Raw genomic sequence first — 24751 nt, forward strand, 5'->3', positions numbered from 1 at the left:
ATCTATCACAAATGATGCAAGCACCTCTCAGTATTCCTTTTGTCGGTAAAAGTAACAAGTTCCTTTATTTAGCATGCAGCTTTCAATTGGACGTCAATCTATATGACAACAATTTACATTTCCAATGTACTGCTATTGGCATGTAACTGAATTTTTGGCAGCTAGTTCTTTGATATGAGGAAAAACACATATTGCCCGCAGCTCCAACTTTTACAGTCTTATGAAAATCACCTCTTCTAATTTTGTAAGATCTACAAATTGATTTAACAGGCATAAATTACTATCCTGGCCAAGGGGAACTCTGAAGAAAAAAGTGTAAAAAATTGTACACAGATACAGAATACCAAGGAGCCAGTGGAATTTTAGGTACCATGTACTTTAAAAAAAAGAAATCAGAACAGGTTTGAAGAAGCTTTCAAATAATCAGGGTTCAGTTATTAGCTAATTTAACAGCATTACAGTATTCATGCAAAAATTTCCAAGTCTACCCTTACTCTTGGAGAGAAAAATTCTGCAAAATTAAAAGAGTTGTTCAAAGCTAGAGAAGGCAACATCATCACTGCTACTTTGTTTTTGACAAAGTAATTCCTCAAATCACTGCAAGCACCTTCTGTTCTTTCATCAGAAATGTTAAAATTTCTTGCCACGTACTACTTTGTGAAACACTTGTCAAGCTTTCTCATGTAAACACATATAATGCTTACTGTTCAGGTCAAACTAACCTCCATTGCTCTTCCAGCTATTTTAGCATCACCTTAGGAAGAACTGCCTTTGGGAACTTGAGTGTCATCTGACCACCAATCTGTTGTTGAAGGAAATATCAGTAATGCAAATCTCTATCTGCACATGTCCATCACCATGTTCCCTGCTACTCCACACTGATACAACCAAAGACAGCAGTCTGATATTTCAGTGACAACCTTCATATAAACAAGACTACAGAGTTTTCTAGCTGGAGTAGAAGAGGTTTTCATTTGCTGTCTTTTCCTCATTTTAGCCTTCTACAGTTTAAGGAACAAGTCTGTCTGTCTTTCACCATCTCATGCCCTCTGACTAGAGCAGAAACATTAGAAGGAGTTATGAGCTTTGCTCCTCATTCCCTGTGGCTTCCACTCTGCTTATGATCTGTGGTCGCACTTGCTCACACTCTTTGGCTGGCTGTTTCTCTGTAGAGCAGACTTCACCCTATGGCAGCTCCACTCACCACAGAAATATTCGGAAAGATGTCAAAGAGACATTGCATTTCTCAGTAGGATATGGCCAGGATGGCACTGAGCACTGCTCCTTTCAGAAGGAAAACCCAGCTTGCTTTGCTCTTTTAAAAAGACAAGTCAACAAAGAACAGCACACAGGTCAAGAGGACTGTGTGCAGAATGACCTATCACTTTCTATTATTCTAGCAAATTACAAGAGATTTTCACACAATGTAGTTGCCAATAGACCTAATTACTATATAAAAGGAAACGGAAAAGAGAGATTACTTCTATTTGCAAGCCAATGCTATCTGGATAGTCAGATATTATAGTAATTCAAGTTACTGTAACAAAAAGAGGGGAGAGAGAGTGGGTTTAAAGCATAGAAAAAAATGTGTGATGTAAAGCTAGAAACTGAGGTACAAAAGCTGAAAAAGAGCATCAACTACCATTTTATTATGCATAATTTTTTGCTAGGAACTCTAATGAGATACCTTTTTTTCCATATCGTCCAAAATGAACTAATTCAAATTCTTGATTCTGTCTGTTTATTAAAAATGATGCAATTGTGTTGTTGCCACATTTCTTGAAAATTACTAACACTGGATTCTGCAGTGCGTGCTGAATATAGGTCTAGAGAAAAATAAACATTCATTTAATTCCTTCCTGAGCCACGTTACATGAGGCATGTAAAAAAGACCGACCATAACCATAACTTAGTTCTGTGCTCTCACCTGGTATAGGTTATCAATAATAGTCTGATGAATTCTACAGTATGCTATCATTTACATTTCATGGGATTTAATCAAAATGAATCCTGTATATTCTGCTGCTACTAACTATTGATCAAGAAATTAAATGAAAGAAAACAAGCTGCAAAGCCTGCTCCTCAGAAGAAAATACCAGATCGTATTTTAAAAATGGAATAGGAGAATGGGGTGCTTTGAAAGACTGATGATAGCATTAATCTTATTTACATCACAAATCTTGACAGCTGCACTTTCAACAACTTGTTATAGAATAGAAAAAGTAGACCTAGATTCCATATTGTCTTTAATAACAGCAAAGCAGCCAAGTCCTGTTTTCACTTTCTGATTTACGTTTCATCACAGGTATGAGTATAATAAAAATTCTGTGTAGTAACCCAGAGTGAGTTTTATTTACTCAACTGAGCCCTGAAAAATCAAAGTTAAAGTCCACATTCCCTTTGTAAACTGCACTGTCACACCTGTTTATTACAGATACTTTCAAAGAGTCACCTACTGCGAGACCCCTGAAATAGGATGTTTAATATAAAGGTGTAACCTTTCTTTTGACTTAAATTGGCCTATTGTGGTTTATGTATATTTCGCATGTATTTTTCACCTGTCAGATAATCCAGAAACAAATCCTCACATCAAGATATGCTATAAAGATCAAGATGAAATTCTGAGAATCATAGAGATTTGCATTTATAAACTTGCTTATTATGTTTTTATCCATGCAGCTCTGAAGGCATAGTGTCAGCTTTTTATCTAGACTCTTTTCATTACTTCTCCCTGTTGGTGTTGCAGCACATGCTGTGAATGACCTCCAGAGATTCCTGAAGCTATATGCAGAGAGAAAATTGAATCTGAAAGCTTTATTAGACAAGTTTGTCTTCAGCTTGTGTCTGATGTCAGCTGTATTGAAAAATAGCACTGCTTGTGAAACTGGGTCCTGACCTCGAAAAATCTCCAATCAAATGGTAACAGATTCAGTTTTGTGCCATATTGCTATTTGTTAGATGTGGCACATGTGTTAGAAGCGAAAAAGCTTCTTAATGAAAATCAGATGGAATAATCAGGCAACTTCTTTCCTGAACACAATGGGGAAACTAGATATATGGCAAGGTACACATAAGAGGGCCAACTCAGGCCCTCTGTGAACCTCCTTACCACAGAAACCTGTAAAGTAAAATGACTCAAAACCAAGAAAATTTAAATTATTTTTAGAAACCATTGTTCATTCCTTCATCTAAAAGCAACCAAAAGAAAAGGTAAAGACAACAATCTATTCCTCTACTATTCTACTTTATAAGAGAGTCAGCAACCTTTGTTAGGCCAGCTGACTCAAGGAAGAGCCTACTCTTACTGCGCTCCACTGATTCAAGAAGTCAAGGTATTCTCTGTGATACTTCCCTACTGCGTTGTTCCCTGTTCATTTTCTCTCTTGCATTTTGTTTTAGTAAAACTTTTCATAGAGTTAAACTTAATTATAACTAATATTAAAACCAGATATTTCCTCTAGATTCTACATGCACAAGTATCAGAAACTATACAATTCGAGACATGGCCATTATTGGAAATAATATTTCTCTCTATTACAACTCTCACGCTAGAGGTCCCTTTACTGGTGTCCTAAAACTAATGTTAACTAAAATGGACTACTGGCAGTAGCGTTGTCACAACAGATACATGCTGTGGATTTTTAGCTGTTCAACTCTGTGGAGAAAGGTTCTGCAAAATTAAATATCTACCATGTTCCCCACACAAGCATTTTAATAGCTGATAGCACAGTTCTTTTAAATGGTGACTGTTATGTGCAATGTTTTTTTAAATATCAACACATGTTTGCATTAGTATTGAAAACGCTGTAGATGCACAGATCCCTAGATTGTTGAGTCTTCCCCAAGGAATTATTTTGAGTATTCTTGGTCTCAATTATACTATGCCAGCTGCTATAAACACTACACACATTCTAATATCTGATTGGTACATTTGTTTTTAATTTACCCTCTGAATACACATATTGTTATCTTTTCAGGTGCATATGATGAAATGCACAAGTATTTTTAAGACTAGCATTTGGAAATTCCGAGAAACACAGTGCTGAACTACAGCATATGTGGTGTTCACTCAAGCACTCTGCATAACATATAAACAATGACTGCTTCAGAGCACATTAGCTATGAAATACTACAAAAAAGAACATAGTATCTATTGTGCGTTTTTGCCCAAAGCTAGTTGTTGTCATTTTGTTTCTTACGTTTTTGTCATTGTCTCTTGAATATCTCTTAAAAACAAATGGTTTGTTTGTTTTTAAAGAGGCAGTGGGACATTACATGATCCAGCTCTCAAAATTCATGGAATGAATATATTTTGACAGTTATAGTTTCAAAACCAAAGAATCCTTCATCCCCACTGAAAATATTAAATCAAATATCATATCAGAGATCTAACAGGGCAGTCTTCATAATGCATGATACTGTTATGCTCAGTCGGTACATCTATCTTAGAACTAACCAATATAGAATAATAGATCACTCAAACATGCATTTAATATGAAAATAAAAGAAAATTCCAGATGAGTAAAATACAGACACTAGCACTACAGAAGCACTTTCAGCTTCTGAGGTCACTGGATTTTAGTTTTAAACCTTATGTTATTTCATCAAGGTATGTATTTTCACACACATGCTTTTGTTTGCTGCTGATTTTCCTCAAAAACCTACAGTCTCAGGAACTGTATATTTTTAGTAGCCCCAGTACATGTTTCTTATGTTATATTACATTCCAAGCAGCGCATATGAATTTCAGCTGTATTAAGCCACAGCGGTACATATACTCATAGAGTAACATCAGTGATATTTTTCAAGAACTGTTTTATAAGTTCTTACAGGCCTAGAACAAAGCAGCATGCTTCGTCCTGGTGGGGACTTGTTTCATGGAGAAATAAGAGGCAAACTAAGCTTTCCCAAACAGAAGGAGACATACTTAGGATGCACTCCTTCAACTAAAATATCAAAGGACAAGCAAATAAAATTCTGTTGTCGCTAGTTTCCCCAGATTCACAAATATCACTCTCTCAATTCAAACCCCAAACCTCAAGGTGTTATAAACTCTGGAGGTGACCGCTGTGAATCTTTTTTCTATGCCCCAGCTGAATATATGGGCTAATAAGCGATGAGTTCTCTTTTGGTTAAATCAGCTGGTGAAGTTACTGCAGCTCACAATCCTCATGTTACAACTTGCTTCTAATGGACTCAGCTTGATACATCACTCCTCTCCTATTCTCCCTTATTCATTCTAAATCCTGAAAAGCCGCCTTCTTCCCCTGCACATGGAAGCCCAGTCTGTGGCTCCGTGCCTGCAGTCTCTGACTCCTACTCCCAAAGCAAATTACACTGAAAGCACAGAAGAGCTTTGATTGTATGCATTCAAAGAAAGATACCTAAATCTGATGGGTAGTGTTATGAGTTCTGGTGATACAGTATTACCTTTCATCAAATTCTTTGTATTAAATATACAATAACTAACAATGCATATAAAGCCTTTCTGTCAACTGCATCTCTAACTCTGCTACAATTTGTAAAACAAAACCAATTCTTTTTTTCTTTATCTTTTTTCAGACCTGCTACAACAATGCTCCAAAATAAGACTGATAACTCGTAAAGTTTAAAGGGACAAATTCTACTTAATTTTGAGAAGTAATTTTATCATTGTAATTGACACTAGCTCTCTCTACTTTTTCTTCATTTCACAGTCAAACATTCTTCTGTTTCACTTGAGTAGGCATTTCATACAAAAATACAAAAACTTGTGTAAAAATTCAGGGAAAAAAATGAAATTGATTGTACACAAAGTACTGTTCACTAAATAAGTTAAACAAACTGCAAGAGTACCAATATAATGTACTGCTCACAGTTTTATTAGCTGTACATGCAAAATGTAAAATTAGTTGACAAGGTATTTTCAGCCGTAGTCATTTGCAGTTATTTTTTAAAGTTTTACTAACTTCAGGTATAGCATGACTGAAAATAAATACATATCCTTTTTAAGAAATTGTATTTTCAAGTAGAGCTCTAAATGAAAGTGGCCAAAATTTTCCCCTAACTTCTTATTTGAAGAAGGCAAATGATGGAAAATGTCTTCCTCAGGACCAAAGTCTGGAATGCCTCCCACCCACAATGCATTCACATGGGTTTACAAAGCACTACTTACCTTTACCTAACTTATTAAGTAAACGCAGTGGTAGCACTTCAGTACAAAAGAAGTCATAGAAATGCTAACAATACTATTAAAACCTGTCCTTCCTGTAAAAGCACATTCCAGAACTGCATTTCTCTCTGCTTAAAATGTTTTCAAACTGCTGGCTAAGGAAGGCATCAAGGTATTTGGATAGAGACATTCACACAATTTCATGTTATCATGTCAAGTACAGATAGCAAGTGTGATTTCCTTCCTGAATCATCTTGTCTTGGAAGTCAATCTTTGCTAAGTTTTTAGACGTACCCTTCAGCTAAGTACATTCTTCGAGCTGGAAAAGCAGTTCTTGTTCACTATGCCCAAGGGCACACTGGACTGGTAGGATATTAAGGACCTTTTTTTAGTGCCAAAGAAACTATAATACACAGACCTAGAAATAATTATAAACAGGGTCCTTTATCTCTGTAACAGCCACCAGATGGTATATTTAGTAAGACCCTCTGGCTGAGTTCTTATAGCCAGACTAGACCAAATGATACCTGACAGGGCAGTAGAGATTAGCCAATTACATCTTCATTCCCTGGTCTTAAACACAGATGTCAACGTTATTAAATTCTGATGTCCACAAAAGTCTCTATAGAATCAGGAAGTGAATAATTACCAACAGGGGGTACTGCCATTGCTTCACAGAGCCCTTCCAAAATAATTTTGTGCATCTTTCTTTAAAAATGACCTTTAATGAGGTTGTTTAGTTTTTGGGAGGCTTGGTTAAAGCTAGCTCTGCCATAGCCAGTTTGAGTCTCTCTGCACACCAATTCATGGTTCATGAGAATCAGCAGCACAGAACAAGCAAGTCCATAAAAATGTCTATAATGTAAGTGGCTAAAATTACTACAGAACTTATATTATAGCATGAGAAAAGCCATGACATTCAATCTTTCCCCCCTCCCCCTCTGTTTTTTTAAACAAAATAAAAAAAAAATACTTTAGTAACACATACCACTTTCTACCTTTCCAGAAACCTGTTGTCTCAGCCTGGAGAAGAGAAGGCTCAGGGGGATCATATGCATGTGTATAAATATTCGATTGGTGGAATAAAGAAGACAGAGGCAGACTCTCTTCAGTGATGCCCAGTGGCAGGATGAGAGGCACCATGCAAAAATTGAAATACTAGAAATTCCATTTAAATAGAAGAAGAAACTTTCTTTACTGTTAGAGTGGTTCAGCAACACTGGAACAGGTTGCCTGGAGAGGTTATGGAGTTTCCATCCTTGGAGATACTCAAAACCTGACTGGACATGACCCTGAGCAACCTGTGCTAATTGACTGTGCTTTGAGCAAGAGGAATAGATGTCTCCCCAGGTCCCTTCTGAACTCTACAGTTCTATGGTGATACATCTATAATGATGTGATTGCAGTAAACTGACTCAAATAAAGAAAAATTATGAATTAGTGTTACAAGCACAGGTTCAAATTTGAAGTGTTCTTGGCAATAGAAAGGAAATCAATCTTACTTCCTATTTAATCCTTTATAGAACACCAGTGCTTTCATTTTCTGCATGTATAATTCCATTTGCTGAGTCTCAGAAATGTTAGTAGTCAGAGCCTACATCTTGAATTAAGGTAAATGAGTAATTTTGCAATTCTTCAGCTAAAGATGAGTTAATATATGAATCTATTGCACTACTACTCTGTGTTCTCTCTCTTGTTCCATTATTACAATTTTCTTTGTAACAGCAAATACACAACTCACCAACACTCCCTCTCCCTGGAATCTGACATAACCTGCTGACATGCAAAACCGACACAGCAAGTTTAGTGACCCAGCACAGCAAAAAATGATTACGCATCTGCTTCAGTTCCCTTGTGTCATTACATGAAATTCTATAGCATGCCTTAGAACAAAATCTTGTAAAGCAGGGATACTGCTGTACTACAAGTTTTAAAGAACACTAGTGATATTTAGCCCTTTTTAGAAAACTGAAATGATTGCCACTGGAACCACAGCAGTTCTAAATGACTAAAACTAAATGATAGTTCCTATTTAGTAAGATTCAACACATCATAAGCAAGACATCTGCTTTGCTTGAATTGATACCTGCTATTCTGACAGAAGTTGGACTTTCTTCTGGTACTGGATATTCTGGATTCTGTCTATATAGTACAATTATTTACTTCTCTGAAAAAAGATTTTTCTGCTTTGCTGTCCTAGACGGTCACTAGTAGAAGGTAGAAAATTCTCCAATTTCAGCTTTTCTTGTATGCTACCCATTAAAACATGTTAAAACCAAGAGGCATCAACATCCAACAAGTGATCAAATCCCAGGTGACTACTGTAGCTGTATCATAGCCTGAGTTACAGCAAATCTGACACGTGCCAGGGGTGGGGGGGGGATTTCTTTCTACTCCCACATCTGATGAGCAGCTTTCCAAATTGTATGGGTGAGTAACATTCTTCATCCAAGCAACTGAGATAGATAGTTCAATATCAAGTAAAGAATCTTTGAGACTTTAGAAACTGAGATTTAACCCAGTGCTTCCATTATATATTTCTTTTCCACCCATGCTTAATCACTACATTTCAAAGGAAAGCAGTGGGAAATAAAATCCATTTATCAAGGAGATAAAAATGAGCTTGTAATCCTTGTAGGGAACCAGCAGGTGCAAAGAGATATGAGAAGAACCTAATACAAATATTGTCCAAATAATTTAAATTAAATGGAGATCAAGTCTCTTGTTGTGGATTCATGAACTCAAGACACCCAGAGATATATATCACAGACTTAATGTTTAACTGCAGAATTACTCTTACCATGTTGTCATACAACCTTTTCTATGAATACACAAGCTTTGTCTTGAAATAGTCTCAGTTCATTGCCCTTCATAAAAAGTAATTTCAGAATTTCATTCTGTGACCAATTTACATCCACTTGACCTGTAACATTATTATCTTTTAATTTAAATAATTCTTATCCCTTCATAGTATTTCCTCCATGAATATATGTAGAAAGTCAAAATCTCATCTCATCTCTTCATAGAATAAAGAAACAAGATTTTGAAACAGTAATAATTTAAAAAGCATGCTGCAATCCTTTCATCAAATCCATAACCTAATTTGTCTTCTGGGACACATTACACAAAATAGAAAGGAAACGATAAAAAGCCAAGTTGAATGCCACACTAGCACACCTCCCATTTACAAGCTAAAGCTGAAATTTGTAAGGATGCAGAACAAATTTAGACGGTCTCCAGCCATTTTCATTTTAGCTGTGTGATTTGTAATTAATTTCAAAAGATGTATATACTGAAGCACTTACAGAGACCTGAAGAGAAAAGGCCAAACGCTCCTAATGCTGGCTTTTCTTTTAGTTGATGAATTAAGTGGTTTATTGCCTTCCAGTCAGCATTCAAGTCTTCTAATTTTTTCTACAATAGAAAAAAAAAATATATTAAATTTATAATACGTAAATTAATGTAAATAAATGTAAAATAAACTAATTTAACTTTTTTTCCCTCCCATCTGATGGACCACCTGAATAAAAAAAAAAAAAAAAAAAAAAAAAAAAAAACCAGAAAAAAACCAAAACCAGAAAGGTAGAAACAGCAATTAATTTTCACAAATGGGAGAGACGAATGTGTAAAATCCTTCCCAGTCGGGCTGCAAAACAGCTTCATGGTGCCAGGGTCCTGAAAGCATCTTTCCTCTTCGAAGTTTGGCTGCTGAAGCTCAGGGCCAACTTAGAGCCAGCGCCTGACCACGACCACGACCACAGATTGATTCCTGGACCAACCTCAGCCCGTTCCCATCCCCGTGGCCCTGCTACAGCCCCCTGGGGCTGTGTCTGACTCTGGTTCCCCTCGCTGGGCCTGATCCTGACCCCCAGCCAGGGACAGCCCCCCAGCCTGCCCTGCTTCTTGGCTGGGGGCAGCAGAAGGGGCCCTGGCTGGTGAGACCCTGTCCTGCAGCCCAGTGGGGAGACCCCACTGCTTCCTGGGGTAAAGCACTGGCTTGCCCTGCTCCCCGGTCGACAGGCCTTTACACCGTTTTGGGGAACACAAGATGACTTTTTTTTTAACATACTGTAGAGAGGTGGGGGTTTTTATCACCACGAACCTGAGATGCTAATTTTTTAAATTCAAATAGAAAGGTGAACTATGTATTAAAAAAAACTTGTCAAGAAAACCTCTGCAATTTGTAATATCAAATGCAGAACACATTCTTCCACCTATTAAAAAATAATTTAAAAAAGAAAAAAAAAGGTAAAAAGAAGGCCTTAGGAGTCTTCAGGGAGTCACAAACTTCAGTGTGTGGGCAGGCAGTCCTGACCAGTAATGGCTGAACTGTTACTTTTAAACAAAACCTAAGTGAAAGTCTGGAGTATGAATTACATCTGTCCTCAGATAACCCTGAGAGGCATTTAGACTTGAAAATGTTGTTTCTACCCCTCTTTCTTCCTTTCTCTAAGGACTGTAAAGAAGGATGAAGCATTGCTAATTCTATGCTGGCATCTCTAAACTCTTAAAATGAAGACTGTATTTCTTTTTTTAAGCTGCTCCCTGATTGTCTGCTACAAAAAGCAGCACAGTGTACCAATGCCACTCAGGAATGCTTTTAGTATTCTTGTGTCCAATTCACGATTAGATATATAGTCTAAATCACAATCCAGCCGTGATGGAAACAGGATGCCTATTAAGAAGGGTACTTTAATTACCTAGAGTCTAAGACGACAGGGGTCAATAGAAGAGGGATAAGGAACAATACACATTAAATTGCTGTGTGTACACTCACACACACACATAGACACTGAGGTAGCACAATTTCATATTCTGATGTGTCAGGGGAGTGTTTCTAGAATTTGCCTTAAGCTTTGCCATAAACACTCTAAATCTGCAAAGTTCTTTTGTATCTGTCACCAACGGAGGCCAGAATATTACCTGGTATAAACTCAGGACAGCTTTTAGTGTAAATGCTTGTTGATAGTGCAGGAGAAAAAGGATACGATTCTGCATTAGGGAATAAAACAAGTTTTTATCTTTAAGAGCAGCTTAAAAACTGCATTAAAAATAAAATCAAAAGTCAGGATTATCAGAGATTCTCTTTGATAATAGACTATGAGGACTAGGCAGAAAAAGCAATCAGGTATGCATGATAAATGCAACTTGTTATATTACAATTCACAATTATACATATGTTTTATTTCTCTGTGGATTATGGACACACATTTTGAACACATTTTTGTCAGATTTTAAAGTTCCTTTTTTTTCTGCTGTTGTAGCCCAAGAACCTACTTCCAGAGCTTAAAATGTAAAGGACTGCTCCAATATCTATTAATTCAATAGTAGCAAAGAATGCAGACAGCCCTTAAAAACAAAAGCTGGAGAGATTACACTATCAAAGTCTGGCTTCATTTTACAATATATTTACGGGAGCTAAGGAAGGAGATATGGATGTTATAATATTGGTCCTCACTATGAATAGCTGCTTAAACATTCATGTGGATGTGAGCCAGAGATTTCTTTCCAGCAATGACAAAATATAAAACATGCCCACCACAGACATTAGAGACAGTTGTCTGAGGCAACATCTACACCGCTAATAAGAGAGTAGCTAGTTCTAAACTCTTCTATCAGAGTTATGGTTTGAGCCAATCCTGCATCTGCCATAAATTAGCATGCATGCATTAAAATGTTAACTTCTTTGAGCACAGCAATTTTGCTGTAATTGCAATGCCAGAGCTTTGGTGACAAGTATGAACATCGAAATATGTTGCATTGCGGAACACTTTTATTGATTTGATGATTTTCTTTAAATGTCAAGCACCGGTGCAGTGTAAGTGAGGTTAACATTCATACAAGAACTAATCTCATTGACAGCACTAAAACTAGCAAGGAGTATTTAGAGAGAGAAATGGTGTCGTCTTTTAAAAGCAAGACTGAGGACAATGAAAATGACTTCCTCACTACTCACTCTCCCACCCAACATGGGAAAGGACAAATTGAGTGCTGTGGCAAGGAAACTACAGCTCTTCCACTGCCACAGAATCCTTTCCCGAATAAACTCTTCTGTTTAAGTGCTGTTAATCATGAGATTGGGGCTTACGTTCTTTCTATTGCCACTGTCACCAGCAGTAACCTCTCCCTCCCCCACCTACAAAAGCTTTACAGAAATGCTTTTCAAAAGCATGAAATCCATTTTATAAAAGTGAATAGGTCTGATTATTAAAGTGCTAGTGCTTAAAGGATCACACGTCTCATCCTATTCTTGACTCTTGAATCAGCATATACTAGGATTTCATTTGCCAACAAAAATATTTTTACAGTCCTGCATTGCAAAATTCCAATATCAGCACTTTTAGTATGCTTAGTGAAGGTGTGAAAATATACTTATTTCAGTGACATAACTATGAGATAAGATTAAGTATGTGTCAATATAAATCCATGGGAATTAATTTACATTCAAAACACCATAATGGGAGTATATTATAAAGGTTGGAAAGATAAACAGCTAAACATTAGGAAACGCCAGACTAACGTCAACTATGAACATTAATTCAGATACAATGAACATAATTGCACCAGTATCTTTAATTCTCTGACACATACTGTTTTTCAGCACAGGAGAGCCTTGCGGTGTGAATGAGTCTATAGAACCTCTACTTCATTTATTGAAAAGAATGGGAAGATTTGTGGTGAATTAAGGAAATCAGAGGGAAAAAAAGGAAGCTAAAACAAAGATGCCTCAGAGAAATAAATAATCTACAAAGTTGTCAAGCAATGCTATGCAAGTAATTAATGCTTTTAAAGAGGCCATGTAATTTTATCTTTTTTTCTGTGCCACAAACTAAACAAGGAGTATGAGTCTAAGTATTGAATTGCTGCTCACGCTGTGAGTGCTGTCCATATCCTGTACTGAATTAGGCAGGGTTCAGCCTAAACCAAGGCCACCACAGCAGCGTTAATTCAAGAATTTTCTAAAATTTTGAGTGCTTAACTTTGCAACCTTGCTAATATCTTTTCAAAACCACCTTAATCTGAGTACGAATTATTTCTGCGTCCACCAAATACCTTTTCTGTAGAAAATGATTCTGACATTTGCTGAAAAGTCTATATTGGAACATATAAATAGCAGACAGTGCTGGAAGTTACTCATGAAGAATGATGACAGAAGACCAACGCAGTATAAATGGGTGAAAGCTTAAGGAAACCTACATCATCAAGAAAGCAATTCAACAGTCCTGACAGTATATATTCACTGGTTTATGACTTATTGTACAAGACAGACACTGAACCAGAAATTAACTTCACAGGTCGTTCAATTAACTGAACTACAGAATGTAATGAAAAAGGTAAAATACAATTAAAGAGGGACTAGAAATTAAGTACTCACTATTCCACAAGTAGTTACTAATTTCCTTACAGACACATTTTATAATGTCATTGTCAAAACTACAACTCATGGAACATCATAATCTTTATTTCAAGAGTTATCTTGTTCCAGTAAATCTGGTAGAAATTGGCAGTTTTCAGTGTCTTTGATGGGAATACTTAAAAGAAATAGACACAGAGTACACTTCTATGTCAGAAGTTTGGCCTAAACAGAATCATTTCACACCATTTATACTTCCGTCAGTGGTACATAAAAGAAGTACTAGTTCTTCTCCTTGAAAATGCCAGCATTCATTCTGCAATTCTTTATATGCAATAAAAATTAAGAAAGCAAGCCAAAACCTCTAGTTTTTTGTTGTTTCAAGCATTTTGCTTGTTAAAATGTGGAGTAAGATTCTCCTAAGACTACAGCTGAAGTCATATGAAATAAGTAAATGCAGTTATCGCAGAGTGATTTTTGTTCCATCATCCATTCAGAGTGCAGATGACATCTTTCAGTTCCCAACAAAAATAGCACCATATTAGCCAAGGAAAATGCCCAACACAGAGTCAAAAGCTTTGTTTCTGCTCACTCTCATTATCACGCTACTTTTAAGTCACCTTGAGTTACCTCTTCTAGTGTTTTATCACTGTTTAAGAGAACCGATCATTAAAAGAAAGCATAGATACCAAAGGGGAAAATAACTATTAAGGATTTCTATTCAGGAAAGAAGAAAAGAAACAAAATCATTCTTAAAAATGTATTAATTTCTGAAGTGGAGATAAGCGCATTCATGTGCTCCCGTGAATGGGGATCTGCTGGTGGGATTTATAAGTAATTTAAAGGAAATTTTGTAAAAGTAGGACAATAATACTCCAAGTGTAGTGACTAAACAGAGATGGAAAACCAAGAAATTCACTGTAGAGGTCACCTACAGACTGTCTAACTTTGTGAGGAAACCTTCTTCTGTAAAATGAGGTTATTGAGTCCTGTAGGTTTGGAAAAGCTCCAAATACAAAGTTTACTACCTCTGCCCAGCCAGAAGCAATTGCAATAGATACTTAGTGTAGTCAATAAGCCACTATAACAGTTTCTGGGAACTCTTAATCATCATGTTCACAGATACTTTATTGGCAGTTATAAAACCAGAAACCAGATCAAGCTCTGGTCGATATGGTAGTGACCTTACTAGTTTGGTCTCACACTCCAAAAGTAGCTGAACCACACATGGGAGGCTTCTGGCTGATTATTTACTGCTGCAAGATTCTACAGGACAGAAAATGATACTCTAGTCTCAATGAAGGCCTACATAGTCTTTAGGAAACCGAGTGTAAAGTATCCCCTTCAAACTGGTTTCTCTGCTGGGGAGAAGGATTCTATAGTACATTTTTCTAAAAGAGAAATGTTGAGAGGCATTAGCCTTCTTAACAATGTATCCTCTGCTCCAAAACAGAATCAAGTCAATCATTCTACATGAATTTTAGCAAACAAACTGAGTGGGAAAGCTCTATATTGCCATGTCTTCTTTCCTTCACCGTGACAAAATTTTAAGGCAAAGGGCCCTCTTTATAACTTGACTCTTACCTTTTCTAGAAAACATGTTCATTTTTTTTAATCGACAAAATTTCCAAAAGCAAAATTCAAAATAAGGGAGTTTAGAAACATGTTATATGATGCCATTAATTAGGCACCAAAAATTACATTTGCTTTCAATGTGGATTACTCTTGAGGAGGTAGAACAACCTTAATGTCAGAAACAATATTCCCATCACAATATGCAAAAAATTTCTAGCTGGGAACATTACATTTTTCCTGGCTATGCCGTCACAGAACAGAACAAATGCCATTTGCCAAGTTCCTTCATTGATTTTAAACAGAGCACATCAAGGACAAGTGTACAACAGGGGAAGCATAACCCATTACACAGTAATGGATATTGCTAAAGGTTGCTTCATTACCTTTACTGGATGAGTGGCTGGTTTTTCCTTATATAAATGACACCCTTTAGACAAAACCTCTTCCACATTCGGCTGTTTAGCCTGCACTGCTGCTTCAGTTTCCTGAAAAATAAAACACATGCAGTGTAGATTAACCGTAGCATAAGCAATAAGACTGAAAAGTCCTAAAGCTCCATGGGAAGCTGTAAAATACCAATAGATTAGTTTCTGCTCAGAATTGGTTTCTGGGAAAACTTATGGATAGTGGCAGCTAATGACAAAGAGGCTCACCAGAGAAAACAAAAGCAAAGAGGGATGGAAAAGAGTAATGCTAGCAAAATAAACAGCAATAGGTCCCTTCATCCTGACGGTTTCAACAAAATGATTACAAACCTAACACAAATTCATACTAGGAAAGACAGGCATAAGAAGTCTCATTTAAGCAGCTCTGTCCTTTTGTCTGGTTTACATTACCAGCAGATTAAAAGTGCACTGTTTAACATTTTGTTCATACAGTATACAGCATTAAAACCGTATCACAAGATGCAACAATGATACTGAATTTAGGAAGATTAAAAATATTAATAGAAAACTACTATTACTAGTAGTAAACTAGTACTTATCTAGTAAAACATTTATACTAATGAATTAAAAACAAAAGCATAGTAGCAGTGACAGTTCCCAAAGGTACGGGGAGGCACCTACCATTAGCAATGGTGCCCTATTGAATTAGCAACAGCATATTCTCTAGCAATTTTCTTTTTTAATTTGGAAAGGTGTAACTCATGTGCTAACATAAGGCAACTCCAAGAAACCCTTCCCAACATACAGCAGCTTCATTTCATCAGGCACTGACCAAATAAATGACAGGTGAAGCACTACATGTAGATAATTAAAAGCAAAAAAAAAAAAAAATCACTGAAAAGTGAAAAAGAAAAGATAAACTACACCTGGAGTTCCAAGATTCATATTGTTCTCATTTTTCAAGTAAGAAGCAAAAAAAGAAAAAAAAAATATCCCAGGGTTATCCAAGATATTAAAATTAACTGGTTGGTTTGTTTTTGTTTTCCTGTCCCCACTCTTCTCCCACCTATTTTATAGCTTGATTACCTTGTCCTAACCAATATTGCAGACTATCCACTGCCTCTCCAACTTGATTTTCTGTCCACAATCTCAGTTATCATTAGTTTGACAGCAGACAAGATTGTGTGCCAGGCTTGTCACTACCTGATCCGACACATCATTTCATTGGCGGAAATCTGCTATTCTTTGCTCTGCAATAAACTTGTTGAAATCTATGTCATTTTAAGTCTCAGAAAGGGCCATTTTGCTTCTCTGTTTCAGCTCAACATAGAAAACATGTCTGCACTGCTGCCTGAAATTTTACTTGCAAAACTTTATGGACAATCAGTAAAAATAAGAAGTGTTGATAAATTCACTATCATCTCCCATTTTTCTTTTCAAATATTGTTTATCAATAGCAAATGAAGTGAATTACAGCTTTTCTGATTTCTTGTAATGATATTTGAAACATGTTTGCATTTAATTGCTTTTTATTATGCATTTCTATATTCATGAGATACAACTGTAAGGATTCATAGGGAATGAGCAGTGAAAAGCAATGCACAGCCAAATTGGGATACTGCGGGAGGCGGGGGGGGGGGGGGGGGGGAGTTTATTAACCTGTTGATCAAACCCTCATTAACATCCTATTTTCCTTCTGTTTTAATACTAGGTTAGCTTTCTACTTCCCTACTCCCCATATAAAGAAAAAATAATCATCAGGGAGTGTTAATGAAGAAGGTAATTTTCTGCCTATCTTGCTGAAAAATAGGCATTTTAATATTTGTTTAGTTGGAGTTTTTTTAAACTAAGCCATTTGCAGTATTTTGCCAATATTTTGTGTTGCGTTATTCTACACGTCTCAAATACTTCTGTTATTTTATAACAGCACCAGGTAACATAAGAAATTACGTAGCAGGGAAAACACGTTACAACTCCCCGCAGAGCCCAAGAATATCAAGATCACTATGGGAGCACCTCCGCTGCTGGTTTGACCCGCAGCGTGGCCGTGCCTTTGAAGTGGATCTCTCAGTCTTCCCCGCTCGCTGGGCTCTGATTTCCACCGTGGACTGGTCTGGGAGGGCACAAATCGGTTTCTTTCAGGCCGTAACCAGCGTGGAGGGTGTGCTCTAGGAGGGCACCCAGCACAGCCCCAGCCCCTGAGGGCTCCCCCGGCCCTGCCTGCCCCTGCCCAGCCCCACGGCTCCCCTCCCCTGCCCACGGCCCGGGACCCCACGTCAGGGCCGGGACCCCGCGTCAGGCCCAGGACCCCGCGTCAGGCCCGGGACCCCGCGTCAGGGCCGGGACCCCACGTCAGGCCCAGGACCCCACGTCAGGCCCGGGACCCCACGTCAGGGCCGGGACCCCACGTCAGGCCCAGGACCCCACGTCAGGCCCGGGACCCCACGTCAGGGCCGGGACCCCGCGTCAGGCCCAGGACCCCGCGTCAGGGCCGGGACCCTGCGTCAGGGCCGGGACCCCGCGTCAGCCCCTGCCCCAGCGACGCCACGGCAGGGCCGGCCGCCAGCTCCCCACAGCCCTGCCCCGGCCGTGGGCCCTGCTGAGCCGGGCCCACCCGTGGGCCCACGTCCGTACCCGGCCTTGCCCCATCCCCAGGACGATGCCCAAGGCAGGGGGCTGGGGCTGCCCTGGAGCCTCCCGGCTGCCCCGCTCCTGGCTGGGCCGGCGGGATGGGCCCGGGGCGGCCCTGGCCTACAGGGGAGCCGCCGGCCCTGCAGGGCCCCAGCGGCTGTTTGGAGGACGGAGCAAACCCGAGCGCTTGCTGGTCCCTCTCAGGTCACCTTCGCCACGTCCCATCAACATTTTCTAAGGCTTGAGGAAAGGGAGAGGCTCTTTAGGAGGCTCTCTTAAGCTTTGTCATGTATTTCATTTGGCTGGTATCGACTAACGATACCAGTCGAGTTCCACTACCAGGAATCGAAAATTCAAACCCAGAGGAACCTGGCCAGGGAAGGCACTCTAGACTAATTAAAAGGACTGTTCATAGCAGGAGTTACTGCTGAAGTCCTGTAGCTGTAACAAAATTTGGCTGCTCAGTATTTATTTGTATTCTACCTTTGATACTGAAATTTGAATCATGATTTACCATATACGCACACATATAAATAGGCTAATTCCCCTTTTAAAATTAAGAGAAAAAGAAAAAAAAAAAACAAAACCAAAATGAATGACTGATGGTACCATGCAACTCCACGTTCTGCAGAAAACAAGAAAACATTTAACAATCCTTTTAATTGTCATATTTTATGCTAATACTAGTATACACAACACACATAAAAACTAAGGTATCCCATATCTACATATTATATAAACATTTAAAAGGTATTCCTTATGGATTCAAAAGGTATTTGTTCTTTACGGATAGAATACAGGTATAATTTTCCATAGCCAGGTAACAGAAACCTAATGGATTTAGCTGTTAAATCACCACTTCCTTCTGCTCTACAATATTCTGGAGTTACATGAACTAATCTTGTGTAGTCTGATCTTTCAAATTCAATGGCCTTAACCTAAACCGAAATGCACTGTGCAAGTCTATCCAATATAGCATGATGCTTCACTTGAGATTTATGTGGAAATAAGAATAGAGATAAGAGTCCAGGGAAAAAAGGCGTTCTCAATATCTTGTCATTCATTTGGACACCGCTGAAATTAACAGATGCCTTATTTGTTAGAGCAGCAACTACTTCTTGATTGTCGCACATTAATTCCAACATCATCTTTTAGATGTGATGTTTTTAACATCACAAAAGGATTTAAAATAAGTGCACACCTGCCATTAAATCACTGCAGTAACTTTGAGGGAGCTCTCTGCCCAGTACTCTGCCTGATGGGATAGCCCCTTGATGAATTCTGCCCAGTGAGCAAGTTTCCAGCAATTTCAAATCCATTTGCTAGGTGACACCCTATTAATACGGGTCAACGGGCAAGAGAGTAGTTTCAGGATACCGCTCCATCATTCAGTTCCCAAAGAGAACAAAAAGGTAACGACCGTGACATGGCCTCCAACGGTTCGCTCACGACAGAGACTGCAGTTATTATTTAGCTTGTGCAGGAACCAAGAGAATAAGAATAGTGTGCTCCCAGAGCAGGGCCTGACGTCTGCTCTTGATCGTGCAGGCCAGGCTACTACTAAACTCATAGGGGCTGTCCATGCTCTTGTCCACCAGTTTTTTAGAGAATGCCAAAGCCATAACTTTTTAAAAGGCCTGATTCAAGATCATTGACGACTCTGCCACACTCATTTTGCTCGCTGTGGGAGGACGCCTGTAGGGCGGATGCAGCACTGTTTCTGGGAGACAGAGCTGACTCTACTGGAATTGTGCAATTTATGAACCGCCTGTGAAAGGAATCGTAATGCTACTTCTGGGCTGGGTGATGAATATGCTAATTAAACTTTTCACACATATGGCAAAGTAAAATACATCATCATTGGAAACTGCTGTTTCTCAAACATGTATAAACAACAAGACTCAAACAGGGGGCCACCTTTTTTCCATGACGTACCATCTATGAATTTTCAGTGGTGTTAAAATGGTGCATCCAAGTTGATGAAAGCCTACTGCTGAATAAGCCACATTGGCTTCTGCATTTCCAACAACATGTCAGTTCAACCTGCTGAACAAATTTACAGGCTGAAAAAGTGGCAGGGACTTGTCTACAGCCCCATCTGGACTATGAAAGTCTGTTGATATAGCTCAGAACTCAGAAAATTCATATTCCGTAGCTGAAACCAATATATTGACTAAACCTCTGGTGTGTATGCCAATGGAAGAGAAAGTTTGATGGCTTGGCATATGTTATTTCAAGAGATGGTAACTATCCCAGCAGACACAGACAGGCTGTTTGACATATGCTGCACATATACTAGGAGGCCCAGACAGCTATCTATAAAAGTATGTGCAGCATTTCAGACTGTGTATTGGTCTATATTAAGAATCATAAGCACTGATTCACCTTCTCTGGTAATGACGGTAAAACTTTTGGGATCGATTTCCCAATGAGATTATGTCCATGGGACATTTTCTGCAGGGACAGTAGGAGAAGCTCAGGGTGACTAAACTTGTGTCTTCATGGTGAAGTGCAACGCAAAAATGGAAACTTCCTTACAACCTTCAAACAAATAAATATAAGTTTGAAATTAATATAGTGAGTTGTTTTAAAAGTCATGATCTCTTTTTATCAAGGCGGTACATTAAATGAAGATTAAAGAAGAGAATTAATCACAGGAAAACAGAAGCAGTAAGCAATTCCCCTTCACTTTACTGATCAAGGCAAGGCAATGAAGTTTAACAAGCAAATACACTAAATCTAAAATCTAAAATAATTTGGAGGCTTTTCATTTCAAAAAGATATTTTTCAAAATAATCAGATATAAATCCCCATGTATATTTGACTTGATAACAGAAAATTACATTTAATTATGTTTTTCTTGTCTTTTAGATGAGGGAGAGTGTAACTTGTAACCAGAATTCTCTGAGGTTGATTTTCTTATTCAGGCACACAAGAAGTTCCAGCGAGGTTCATAGAAATATTCACGTCTATCTTTCAGGTTAATATTCCCAGATATTTTAGGGAAAAAGCTATAAATAAGCGGTGAGATGCTGAGTGCCTCATTTTTTCTTCACAAGTAAAGGGAAGTGAATAGAAAACGTGAATGTATTCCTGTCTTCAAGAATTCTGGTTCTAAATAAGTGACCTCATTTTTTCTTTTGACTCAGCTCTGCACATTCCCATTCATGAAGCAGACTAACAAGCTCAAACACGACAAAGAAGAATGGCCAGAGGAGACTTAATTAAAATACATCAAAGTTCAGCTACACCACAGTGAGCATCACATCTTGATGATAGGTCAGACAGTACAGTCAATGGCATTCTCAGTATTCACTTTAGATATTTATACAATATTATCAGAATACATCCAAGTCATGCTATTAACAGTTCTGTAGCCATATTGAGGTGGGACCTAATCCACTGGGGGAAAACCACAGTTGCCAGTATTTAAACTTCCTGAATAAAGACTTTAATCAATTTTGATAAAATTCAAGGAAAGACAAGCTTGTACCTCTGTTCTTTTCTACATAACAGATGAAAAGGTTTGATAACTTCCTGAATATTTTACTTATCTCTCTATAGAAAGAAAATGCTCTGTTAACATCTAAGTTACAGAATTTAACTTCACCGTCTGGTCTTAGGGATTTATAGGGAAAAAAAAAAAAAAGAAAACCCCAAGTGATTCAATTTAAAGACCATTCCTTTAGTGGCCTAGGCAGAAGCTTAGTGTAAAACTGCTTTATCACTAAAAATATTCTGTAACTAGCAGACAAGCAATTTTATGCACCTGCTTCTAAAAATGCCATTTTAATGAGTAAATAAAATAACCATTCTTTCCCCCATTACCTTAAACCACTGACCTTTTAAATGTGTGAGACCCAAAGTACAATCCTAAGGCAGTGTTAGAAGCTATCTTAATGGGGAAAAGAATATTGTGAGATTCATCCAGCTTTCTAAAGTAAAGTGTGCAAAAGACAGTCATCTGATTTTAATGAGAGACTGGGAAATTGGTACAACTATAGCTCTTGACCTATGTGAACAATTTTCAAGATTCTTTAGAGGAGAAACAATTATTTCATGGAAAAGAGCACTACATGAAGGACCTCTCCCTTCTAAAAGTGCAACAATTCAGTTCTAGAGTTCATAACTACTTTCTAAACCTATGAGCGCAGCCTTTGTACACTTCATAAAATATGCAGACAATGTGTCTACTAAGACTTGGTGGTGTTTTTCATCATTCCACTCCCTGCAATATCTCTTATTCCTTGTACGGGAAAAGGGAAGGAAAGAAAAGAAATAGAAAAAGGAAATCCTCCACAATTAAATGGAACTAAGATGGTCCCAAAATTAAAGGCATGCAGACAAAGTGCCTGAAATAGCAATCCCCACGACTTTGCAGAGCGAAAGGATGTTTTTTCTAAAGCACATTTTCCTGTTGGCTATCAGAAATTTGTGAGCTTCCTCTGTAAGTCTAGAGGAGATGAAATACAGTAACTTTTTCTCCACACAGAGAAATCAGTATCTATCCATTGCAGCTGTCTGTCCTGAAAAGGAAATTTCCTGGAGGTACTGAAGATAGATGAAATTATTAGCTGGAAAGACATGACCTACAGATATGGCATATGAAAAGAATTTGGCTATGGTGGTCATATACCAATAACGCACAGTTAATCATCCAGTTGGACAGTGAAAAGGCCCAGTAAGAAGAATTCTTTGAGATTGGATATGATTCAGAATTTTTTATTTTAAGACTGGACAGGACAAAGGATGAAACAGCTGCTCCTGTTCCACCTAGACTGCAGATCCTGTCTTAGTTCCAGTGCATAATATAAAAGAGATAATAACAAACCCAGGAGAACTGACACAGAAGCAGCAAATTTGGCAGAAAAACATAACCAGAAGTTCTTGTGAGAAAATAAGGGAAGTCCAAATAATTTTACAAGCTCTCTCCTAGTTATGTGCTCTTTCAGATGCTGAAGGATAGCAGCTTAAGAGGAAGAAAAGTTACTTACATGGACACAGTAGCAGATATGGATTACCTCCATAAGCATCTTGACTGGCAAGTGAAATTTGGTGATAATTATAGAAGCATTGAGTCATAAAAATTGTTTATTTCTTCTCATAAACAGGAAAGAAATCAGAATTTCTTCGCTCTCATTGCACAAATAATGACAGTTCTGTTCAATAAACTGAATTAAAAATCATTTAACTTGGGAGGGAGGCATTTACTTATTTATTTATGTTATCATCTAATTCTTGGTTGCTTATTCTTCTCTCTCTTAGGTCAGGGCTTATATGCAAGTTTTCCTCCTCTTTTCAAGTTTAGTAAATAAAGAATTATTTTCAGAGGAGTTTCTGGCTACAAAAGGAAATCAGAAAAAAAATCAAAATCAAAATCTATTACTGTTCTAACATCAGTTTGTCAATTGTAACATATGTTCAGATATGCCCATCTTCTGGTACTAGTCTTTAATACATCATTTAAAAGGAATATTCACGAGGATATAGTTCTACAGTTTGTCTTCCAATAGTTACAATGGCACGTATTACTGGAAAAAATGGTAAAGACTGCTCCAGTATGTTGCTTCAGCAGCAGAAGCATGGGTAGATTTCAGGAAATGGAATTTACATTCTTACAGTTTGGAAAATATGCAGTTTGCTCATTTCCAGCAGCCTGGTTTGCAACTGCGAATGGCTAAGTTATATCCATACTCTGGGTGATGGCACTTTTTTTTTTAAATTTCCATAAGCAAGTATGTTATCAGAAGTTTATCTTTTTAAAATCTGACCCATTCATTTCATTCTGAATGAAGAAAAATCTAATTACAGAGTAAGGAATGAAAAGAACTAGTAAGGAAATTCTACTCAATAGTACCCAGTGTTAAGCAACAGCCACAGCACAGATTTAAATGGATGTACTGGATATGGCCAGGATGAAGTTAATTTTCTTCACAGCAGCCCGTATGGCACTATGTTTTGCATTTATGATGAAAACAGTGTTGATAACACAGGGATGCTGTGTTGGGCTGAGCTGCCTGCCAGGGTTAGACCACAACAATGGTTTAGAAAGAATTCCCACCTGCCAATAATCATCTTTAATCAATCATTAGATTGGATATTAGGAAAAATTTCTTTACTGAAAGGATCATCAGGCATTGGAACAGGCTGCCCAGAGAAGTGGTTGAGTCACCGTCCCTGGAGGTATTCAAAAAGCGTGTAGATAAGGCACTTCAGGACATGGTTTAGTGGGCATGGTTGACGGTTGGACTCGATCATCTTCAAGGTCTTTTCCAACCTAAATGATTCTATGATCTTTCACTGCAGAATCTGTCATATCTAACAAGTTCACTCTCTTTACAAGAGTATCCCACAAAAGTTAAGCTTTACAGCACTATGCTCAATATCTCAAATCTACATTTACTTGTAAATTTGGCACAAAATCTGCAGGAGGATTGAGTATTTTCCACATTATCACTAACTTCAGTGTGAGAAGGAACTAAGATTCTTTTAGGCGTATGGTTTTGGTTTTACTCAAAAAAATAAATCAAAAAATAAATCAATTTTTACTCAAATATCAGTCAAATTAATATCCATCAAATCAAACTTATTGAAATATCCATCAGGTACCGAATATTCATATAGTTACCTATGTACAAAAAAACTGAGAAGATA

At 37.9% G+C, this 24751-nt stretch overlaps 1 protein-coding gene across 21 annotated transcripts in view; it reads right to left on the minus strand.

Moving 5' to 3' along the window:
• Positions 1 to 24751, minus strand: part of DMD (dystrophin) — a 1317358-nt gene that overhangs the window by 365337 nt on the left and 927270 nt on the right. For all 21 annotated transcript variants that reach the window (XM_052795054.1, XM_052795067.1, XM_052795065.1 and 18 more), the window contains 2 exons: positions 15464 to 15565; positions 9457 to 9565 (listed from right to left, as the gene is read on the minus strand). In XM_052795054.1, the coding sequence (XP_052651014.1) occupies positions 9457 to 9565; positions 15464 to 15565 (211 nt within the window). The remainder of the gene's footprint in view (positions 1 to 9456; positions 9566 to 15463; positions 15566 to 24751) is intronic.

This window comes from Harpia harpyja, chromosome 8, assembly GCF_026419915.1.
Source record: "Harpia harpyja isolate bHarHar1 chromosome 8, bHarHar1 primary haplotype, whole genome shotgun sequence".
Lineage (NCBI taxonomy): Eukaryota > Metazoa > Chordata > Aves > Accipitriformes > Accipitridae > Harpia > Harpia harpyja.